Source organism: Neovison vison, chromosome 11, assembly GCF_020171115.1.
Source record: "Neovison vison isolate M4711 chromosome 11, ASM_NN_V1, whole genome shotgun sequence".
Taxonomy (NCBI): domain Eukaryota; kingdom Metazoa; phylum Chordata; class Mammalia; order Carnivora; family Mustelidae; genus Neogale; species Neogale vison.
Window position 1 is genome coordinate 90,309,760 of NC_058101.1, and position 10,149 is coordinate 90,319,908.

The window sequence follows — 10,149 nt, forward strand, 5'->3', positions numbered from 1 at the left end:
TCCTCACAGAGCACAAAAAAAGTAATAAATACTTCTTCTATACATGAAAAACATATATTCTGCAAGCCTTTTAAGCTCTAGAATCTGCAAAATTATACTAATAATTATTTGTATCTTCAGGTAATTTTAAAACTATATTACCATGAAAGTGAAGGAAGTCTTTACTGAAGTGCTGAGTATTATAAAGATTCTCAGAAAGAGAACAATTTTTATCTGTAGTAAGGTGGGCATCATGCTCCAACAGTGTGATGCCAGAAGTCTGGCTCTAAGTTCCTGGTGGAAGGAGTGAAAAGATGGTGATTCAAACACACATACACACAGGTACAAGAGACTAAAGGAGGTAAGGAGACTATTTTAGGGTTACTTGGCCTATTACCTATGGTTTTCTCTTCAAACTGATCAAAATCGGATACATAACACTGTCATAAGCAGCATTCTAAGATGGCCACAAAATCCATGGCCTCTAAGGGGCACATTTTATACAATCTCCTCTGCTTGAGTGTGGTCAGAACCTGTGCATATGATGCGGTATCACTTCCCAGATTAAATTCATCAAAGGGGAAATTATCTGACAAGGTCTAACCTAATTAGACAAAGCCTTATAAAGGATCTCCACGAAGTCGTGGGACTGGAGGTATGAGAAGGCCTATGGAAGAACTACCTGGCAAAGGCACAAGATTTGCATCCGGCCAACAACTAGCAAACTGAGAACCTCAGTCCAAGAAACAAGGACATTAATCCTGCCAGCAACCAACGGGCTTGGAGCACAACCCCAGATTTTAGATGAGAGTCCACTTGCAGACACCTTGACTTTACCCTTGTGAGACTCTTAACGCAGAGCACTCAGCGGGGTCATAACAGCTCCTCATCTACACGGCTGAGATAATAAAAGGGTGTTGAACCATTAATTTGTGGGAATTTGTTATGCAATAATAGAAAAATAAGACACGAAGGCGTTTCTCATATAACTAAATAGCATCATGTGTGTGGTACACAGTGTTTGAGACGTCATTTTACAAATAATTTTTCTGCTTTAAGAATAAAATTGTTTCACAACTGACGTGAACATTAATGGTGCACTTTGGTACTTCCCATCCTAACATGAAGTCATTGAGTTTGAGAGTCAAAATTCCCTGAAAAGCTCTTCGGTATACGTGGGTCTTTTGTATGAAGTGAACTTATTCCTGATCGCCTCTGTGGGTGCAGCGTGCGCGGGGTACATCACGCACAAGTCTGACTGCCCTTTGCAGCCCCTGCCGCTCCAGACTGCCTCACTGCGGGACTGAGGGGAAAAGGCTGAGACCAGGACCGACACAGGACAAAAAAGCGCTGCGGCTCGTCCCTTTAACCATAACTCAATTTCTCAAGAAAAGCCGCGCTCCCATACAGTAATCAGGCCCTCTAAAGTGGTGGCTTGGCTACCGCGCACGCGGCTTCTTCACTGACTCCCAAAGCATCTAGCAAGTTTCAATCGCCGGCTAGGGATCACTGAGGCCACTTAAGATGCAGCGGACGGGGGCACCTGGGTGGCTCAGTGGGTTAAAGCCTCTGCCTTCGGCTCAGGTTATGATCTTGGGGTCCGGGGATCGAGCCCCGCATCGAGCCCCGCATCGGGCTCTCTGCTCAGCAGGAAGCCTGCTTCCTTTCCTCTCTCTCTGCCTCTCTGCCTACCTGTGATTTCTGTCTGTCAAAATAAATAAAATCTTTAAAAACAAAAAAAAAAGATGCAGCTGACGGACAGTTCGTATCACTTTGAAAACAGCTTTGAAACAAACAAATTGTGCTCCCTGGTCGCTCACTCCGCACGCCTACGGAACGGCCACTAAAGTCAGGTTTCCGCGTTTTCCCACAGGGTAGTCTACCAGACTACAACTCTTAAGTGCCCAACCAGGACTCTCCCGAGCGGGACGACCCGGAACGCCGTGACCACGCCCACCCACTGCGCCTGCGTGAGGGGCCTGCTCCGTCAGGCGCACAGAGGACCTGCAGGATCCGCCGCGTGGGGCGGTGCCTAGAAGCTCGTCGCGCCTGCGCGGAGGGCCCGACGGCGTGCTGCGTCGTTACTTTTGAAACGAGTGGCGGGGAATTGGTGTGTACATCTCTGCTGCCGCTCTCTGCCGGGTGGAAGCTCACTCCTTCGTCTGTAGGACCGGCCATGGCGCTGCAGCTTTCCCGGGAGCAAGGCATCACCCTGCGCGGGAGCGCCGAAATCGTAGCTGAGTTCTTCTGTAAGTTCTCCTCGCGCAGGCCGGAGGGCGGGGAGAACTGAGGCCAGGCCGCCGGGTAGGCCCGTGGCTCAGCCACGGAGGGGGGGAAACGGTGGGGGTGGGGGGCCACCGAGATGCCTCCCGTTAAGCTCTGTCTCAGCCTCCTGCCTGGCGGGAGAATCTAGGAAGAAGCGTATGCAGGCGCCGCCCCCGGACGCGTTGCTAATGGTGGAGCAGGAGGCCTAGGTGCTGCTGAGGCCTGCCTCGCGGCATAGCCCCTCCACCTGCAGCGTTGCTTTAAACTGCAGAGCCTCGGCACTTCCCACCACCGCCTCCAACCCCGGCCTCCGCGACTTAAGGCGGAGTACAGCCGGGTGGGGCCCATTTATATTTTTGACAAGCCCTCAGCCGCGTTTTGATTCCGGTATTGGAAGTGATGGATTAGATTTAGGAAACGCTATTTTGGACTAGGCCACTTGTACCTTCAGATAGACTCTGGCAGGACTTGTGAGGAGAAAGGCGGGGAAAAGAGAAAAGCTTGCTGAGAGCATTGGAGGGAGCAGTTAATTAGTTGCTAACTCAGAGCAAAAGCCTATTGTGATCCCCTCGAACCCCATAATCTGAATTGGGACTTGGATTACAGTGAGCTGTAGTACTACTTCGACAGTAGATAAATGCATTTTGAGGTTTTTTTTTATTGCCACAGAAATGTAGGTATCGTATTCTTTTACTTAGAAGCAAGATTTTAAGGATGTTTAATGCCACCTTTTACCTACTGTGCTTTCAACAAGATGCCCACAAACACATGTTTAGGCATTTACAGTTTTATACCATTAATGAAACCGCAGCCACATCTGAAAGTATTTTATTTTCCAGAGTTACAATGTGATAATGACTTTTCTTTAACATTCCTGTTGTTTTCAGCATTTGGCATCAACAGCATTTTGTATCAGCGTGGCATATATCCATCTGAAACCTTTACTAGAGTGCAGAAATATGGACTCACCTTGCTTGTAACAACTGATCCTGAGCTCATAAAATACCTAAATAATGTGGTGGAACAACTGAAAGGTATTTAATTGTTGAAAACCATTTTGAGTTTTGCAGGCCTTTTAGGACTGTGTTTTCTAGCATCTTGGTTGTCATTTTTCAGCTCTGTACAAAGAGGTGTAAAACACTACAATCTCAAATACAGTGATTCTTAATGGGAAGGAAACAGATAATACATAAATTGAAAGAAAGTCCACCCTTCCCATACTGCATTGTGAGTGGATTGAATATTTTGATGTTAGGAATCTGATATGGCTTCACAGAACTGTCTCCATCCACTCCCTTAGAAATGATTTTTGCAGTTCATGTAGCCAGATAGAACCAAGTTGGAATTTTACGTACTATGGTGGTGGTCATTATTGGAGAAAAATCCACCATATATTTTTAACATGATATATTTTCTGTAGCTGCCTAGAGATTAAATCCATCATTACTTTAAGATAAAGAAAAATAAAAGTAGATCCAACCTAGGAGCCAAACTTAAAAAGAAAAAAAAGAAAAGAACTACTAAGTAATAGAGCACCTAATAGAGTTTTCTTATTTTTTGCATATTTCCATTTGTCTTTTTTAAAATCCTGCCTAGAAGTCAGTCAGCCTTTTCTATGTGAACACTCATTGTTTTTCTTTAGCTCAAGAAGTTACTGAATTGAATCAGTACTTGTTCTCAATCTATTCCTCCCCCCCCATATTTTTCTCTACTTAGTATTCTCACTTGTAATTTTTCTGTGTTGTAGAATATTTCTCCCTAGGTCTCCATTTGCTCTTCCAAAACTAGTTCTAAAAAACACTTAGAGTAGTCATCTCTCTCTTTTTTTTTAAATTCGTGAGTCATACATACTTTTTTTGTTATCAAGAACTTTATTTTTAAAATTAGATTAATTGTATTTTTATTATCTTCAGGGCTAAATCACCCATACTCATTCATAGGGCTGTACTCAGATTCTTTAGCCTGAAACCTGTAAGATACTAAGAATATATGTCATCGTAATTTAATGGAGAGGCAAGCCCCACCTAAGCTACTGGTTTTTGGGTTGTCTCCTTTAAGACTGCACTGAGGGGCACCTGGGTGGCTCAGTGGGTTAAGCCTCTGCCTTTGGCTCAAGTCATGATCTCAGGGTCCTGGGATTGAGCAGGGAGTCTGCTTCCTCCTCTCTCTCTGCCTGCCTCTCTGCCTACTTGTGATCTCTCTCTCTCTCTGTGTCAAGTAAATAAAATCTTTAAAAAAAAAAAGAAAAAAAGACTGCACTGAGGATATTTCACCTCAGGTGTTTGCTGACCTTCCTTTACAGTTTCACCCTTTTATTTTAGTTAAAATGAAGGAATTACTCTTCTTAGAGGCAAATTGTTCAGTATATTTGAATCTCCATCCCTCTTGCCTTTTTAAGGACTTCAATTGTTCTCTGGTATTTTTTATTTCTTTGTTTTGAGTTATTTTCATTGGTTTCATCTGTCTTCAGTTTTAAAAGAAAAAAATGTCCACGCATCCCAATCCTTAAGTTGCTACCCAATCTCCTCCTTTTCAGAGCTAAATTGAGAAAAAGTTGATATGTCAAAGGGTAAGCAAAGCTGACAGCCCATATCTAGCAAGTGGCCTATTTTTGTACTGCCTGCAAACTAAAAATGTTTTCAGATTTTTAAAGGGCTCTTTTTTTTTTTTTTTAAGACTCTGCAACAGAGACCTAGTTGGCCCACAAGCCCTAAATATTATAAAATTGTTTTTATGTCTTTAAAAAAAAAACCTGCGGACTCCTGAGCATACTATCCCAATTTCCAAGATTAATTCAGGCCTCGTCCTGAGGCCCTTTTCTCACTATAATCTCTCTCTAGATGATCTATGACATGTACATAGCTTCACCAACAGCTTTTGTGTAGTTGACTCACAAGCATACATCCAGCCCAGTTCTATTGTGCTCATAGATTTAGTGGCTCCCTTGATAGCTTCACGTGGCTATCCCAGTGATACTTGAAAACTAACCTTAAGGGGCTTCTGGCTGGCTCAGTCAGTGGAGCATGCAACTCTTGATATCGGGGTTATAAGTTCCAGACCCATGTCAGGTGTGGAGATTACTTAAAATTTTAAAAACAGGGGCGCCTGGGTGGCTCAGTGGGTTAAAGCCTCTGCCTTCAGCTCAGGTCATGATCCTAGGGTCCTGGGATCGAGCCCCACATCGGGCTCTCTGCTTGGCAGGGAGCCTGCTTCCTCCTCTCTCTCTCTGCCTGCCTCTCTGCCTACTTGTGATCTCTGTCTGTCAAATAAATAAATAAAATCTTAAAAAAAAAAAATCTTAAAAACAAAACTTAAGCATCCTCTCCAATTTGCAATCTATTTCTCAGTGAATGGATCAACCATCCAACTAATGTTATATAAACCAGAAAGCTGGGAGCTATCCCTGAGTCTTTCCCCTTCCTTTCTCATAAGTAATCAGTAAATCTTAACAGTTTTAACCATGAAATCTTTTGAATCTATCTACTGATCCATCTCTACTAGTTTATCCTGTAAACCTTGTTTCCTCTTGCTTGAATTGCTAATTAATAAATGTCTCTGGATCCCCTCTTTACCTCCACTCTACTTTCCACATCACAGCCAGAAGGATAGTTCTGAAATACAAGTTTAATTTCATCACAGCATACTTCAAATACAGTATGACTTCCCTGGTTCAAGTATTACTTCTTTAATTTGGCCCACATGGGCTTACATGGCCTGACCCATATGTATCCTGCACAAACTGAACTTGTTCATTCTCCCCTTTCTTTCCTGTAGTTGGATTACCGTTCTTTCAATCATCGGGGCAGATGCTCTTCCCTTTTCGGTATTTAAGACCTGTGCCCTTTTCTGTATCCTTGTGCATATTTAATGGTATTTATTTGTAGAGCTGAAGTCAAGTGAAAACTCCCTGAGTCAGATTTTCCTGTATTCTCTCATTGCATCACATACTGTACTTTATAACATTTATCACAATTAATAATTTTTACATTTATTAGTGCAGTGGTTAGATTAATAGCCGTATCCTGCATCTTCCCTTGGATTAGGGTGTACTGCATGTTCACTACTCTGTCTTCAGCACTCAGTACTATACATCTGGTATAAGTACTGAGAATTCGAAAACCAGAGCTAGGTTATTGTGGGACAGGTTTTCAGTACAGGTTGGCAGAGTTCCAAAATACCTAGTGGTAGGAATTTGCTGAGGATAGAAAGTGAGACCTGGGAAGAGAGTTGTTTTGTAATGAATGCAGTGAACCAAAAAAGATGCCTTGTTATGTATTGCAGATTGGTTATACAAGTGTTCAGTTCAGAAACTGGTGGTAGTCATCTCAAATATTGAAAGTGGTGAGGTCCTTGAAAGGTGGCAATTTGATATTGAGTGTGACAAGACTGCGAAAGATGACAGGTAAGTATGAAGTAAATTGCTTCCACTTTAATAGATTTTTTCCAAAGTTGTTTTCTTTTACTAAATGAGTTCTAATTATATTGAACTAGTTTCATGTAAGGTCGTTTGTTTCTAAGTATATTATATTTGATCTTTAATCTCCTGTGGAGAAGGATTGAGCTCACAAAAGTATTATGGCTATCATGGAGTTTTAACATAATTGCCCATAGGCTAAATCCATACATTTCAAACTTCAGTTATTTATGGTGCTATACATACAGCTACACATGGTATCTATCCTAGGTGGGCCACTTCATGAATTTTGAAAGGTACTTTTAACCATGAATTATTATCCTAAACTTTTCCCCAGCTTACTGTATTTCATTTAATGCTACAAACTTCCTTAGACATTTCTTAAACTGAAATTTTTAGATCCTCTGGATGGGACATGCCCATCATTATATGCTAATTTCTAGCATTGTCCTAGGCATGCTTACCTGTAAACTGTCTCTCATAATGTAATGAAGTTTGCTCCTGAACTCTTTGGTCTGTTTTAGAAAATGTTTAATTATAAAAATAACTCCATACATAATTAACATATTTGAGGCAATAGGATATTAGACATTTAGGCATTACTAAAAATGCCAAATGATTATACTGATTAAGTATTTTAAATACTACTTTTTATCTTTAAGACATGCTGAAGTTTTCTTGACTTGAAGCACTTGGCAACTTTTCTAGTCATCTGTTATTTAATGACCTGATACTAAGATCAACCCTAAAAAATCATTGGAAGGGTAAATGAAACAATAGAGATACATATTGTGCCTACTATGTTTCTTAAGGACATATATTTATATTCATGTTAAAAACTCATTTTGAATGCATTACTTATTTGATTTTGGAAGCACTTAATCAAATAAATAATTTTACCAGTGTTTTAAATAACTTATTAAAAGTTAAAATGAATTAATTAATTTGGTTTCTTTGATAGTGCACCCAGAGAAAAGTCTCAGAAAGCTATACAAGATGAAATCCGTTCAGTGATCAGACAGATCACAGCTACAGTGACATTTCTGCCACTGCTGGAAGTTTCTTGTAAGTATTCTACAACTTCACATTGGCTTAAATTTGTTGTGGAAAAGACTAAGCTACTACTTTAAGAATTAACGCTTTTATTAAGTTTTTTCTTAATTATCAATGTCATGTTACGTGAATTAGAAAAATGTTGTAAAGCTAAAGTAATGCTATTTGCATTTTATTTAGAAGTGCTAAAAAGGAAAGGAATGAAAGTATTCTACAGTAGTCACTCTTGAATATTTTGATGTAATTTCTTTTATTTTTATTTTCTACATATTTCTGTGTTTATAATTAAGACTTATAGCTGTAATTGTGTCTTTTCTGAGTTACTCCTTCATTCATCAGATATATCCTGAATACCTTCAATGTGCCATATGCCATATGCCATTCTGGGTACTGGGATACGGCAATCACAGTACCAAGTTGTTATCTTTTCTGTGGCTTAGATTCATGCTGTCTCATGATTAATGATACACTTCCTGCAAATATTTTTAGTGTTTTTTCTCTTTAAAGAAAAGAAAATCGAGTTTTTCATAAAATAAACTAAAAGGAGTACAGTATGTTTTGTACTAAAATTTCCACAGAGGAAAAGCAGTTAGGTAAAGAGATCAAACTAACCTAGCTTTTCTGACACTATAGGTGGTTCAAATGTGAAAGAGACAGGAAGGGTAGTTGTGCTTTTGAAAAAATAATTGTACTTTAATGATCTTATCCCCAATTTAGGTTCATTTGATCTACTGATTTATACAGACAAAGATTTGGTTGTTCCTGAAAAATGGGAAGAGTCGGGACCACAGTTTATTACCAATTCTGAGGAAGTCCGTCTTCGTTCATTTACTACTACAATCCACAAAGTAAATAGCATGGTGGCCTACAAAATTCCTGTCAATGACTGAGGATGAGATAAGGACAGTGATGGTACTTGTAATTCTCAGATGTGGTTTTCCTGAAACCAAGTCAACTATAGTTGATACATTTTGTTTCGTTGGTTAATTTTTAGGTGGGGAAAACTTCTATTGAACTGTGCATAATTGTTCAATTTTTTGGTACCTGTATGACTTTATACAGGGTTGACATAAATTATTGCACATTGTTCAAAAGGGAACTTGCAGATTACATCAGCACTGTTATGTCCATTCCTTTGAAGGTGGTAACTGTAGATGGAAAACTATTGCTATAAAGTTAAATGCCTTTGGTCAAGTAACTTGACTCAGAATATAGGTTACAGAGATACTGCAATATAAAATACAACAAAAGAAGTCTCAATATTCACAGTCTTTATTTAGATCCTGAAATTATCTAATGATAATCTGTAAGTAATGAAATATTGTTCCTATTGGATACTTTTGCCATTTATTTCATTTGTATATTTTCCATATTGAAAACATTTCCAATTATTTGATTTTAATTTATATAACTTGAACCTACAAAGCTGTGTATATTGCCACTGTTTAAATTCCCGTGATACAGAACTCTTAAGAATTTTTTTATGTTTTACAAAATCAAGCTTTAAATAATGATGTAATAAAGTTAAAATATGTATGTTTTAAATTTGTCTTAACATATTTTTCTATTGGTGTAGTATTATCACAGTCAAATAGGATGGATTCAGTATAGCAAATAATATATTGTGCCTACCAGGGCCTAAGAATACAAACTTAAAGTCTGAAGGTACTTTCAATTTATTGAACAAGCTTTGATTTACCCCTTTAATCTTATAACTGTGGACTTAAAATAAGCATCATTATTTGTATAAAATAATACATGTCATTTGGAATTAATTTGTTTTAGCATACCTTGGCCTGTAGAACTTTTCTATACTCCTAGCCTCATTGCCAGCCTACTTTTCCTTATTTTTCCAAGGTCAGTTGAAGGCCAACTTCTAAAAAGACTCTTCTAGTCTCTGTTCTAAATCTTACCTCATTTTAAAATAATTATGTGCTTAGTACTAGACACTATACTAAGCTCTTTATATGTATTAACTCATTAATCTTCACTGTCAAGTAAAAACACTAGCCTGTATCCATTCAATCAAGAATTGCAAAGTGAGCAACTGTTAATGTGCTAAGTAATGGGATGAACGAAACAGAGTCCGGGCTTTTCTGAAGTTTGAGATAAGAAGGAGAGGAAAATACATGGCAAGCTACCAGAAAGTAACTGCACAGGTTTATCTCATATGTATTTGTCTTTGTTATTTCACCTGAATAGTCTGATCTCTTTGATCCTGTTGCCTGCTTGTTAAGAATAAAGGGCAATTCTTCTTTCAGTGCAAGACAAGTAGGTACCAATATTTGGTGATAGGTGTAATGAATGCTGTTGTGAAAGAGCCACAGCTCCCTTGAGAATTGAAGCTATAATTGAGGTCCACCCACAAGTCTTTCTCAGAAATGGAAGTGATGTTGAATTAGGTAGTCAAGAGTCAGGTTTTCCAGCATAAGATGTAG

General features: G+C 39.1%; 1 protein-coding gene across 1 annotated transcript; it reads left to right on the top strand.

Moving 5' to 3' along the window:
* Positions 1-2,017: 2,017 nt before the first annotated feature.
* On the top strand, positions 2,018-9,867 carry MAD2L1 (mitotic arrest deficient 2 like 1). The gene is made up of 5 exons (XM_044224099.1): positions 2,018-2,228; positions 3,132-3,278; positions 6,526-6,646; positions 7,620-7,723; positions 8,429-9,867. The coding sequence occupies exons 1-5, from the start codon at positions 2,156-2,158 to the stop codon at positions 8,599-8,601; spliced, it is 618 nt and encodes a 205-aa protein (XP_044080034.1). The 5' UTR covers positions 2,018-2,155; the 3' UTR covers positions 8,602-9,867.
* The last annotated feature ends 282 nt before the right edge of the window (positions 9,868-10,149 follow it).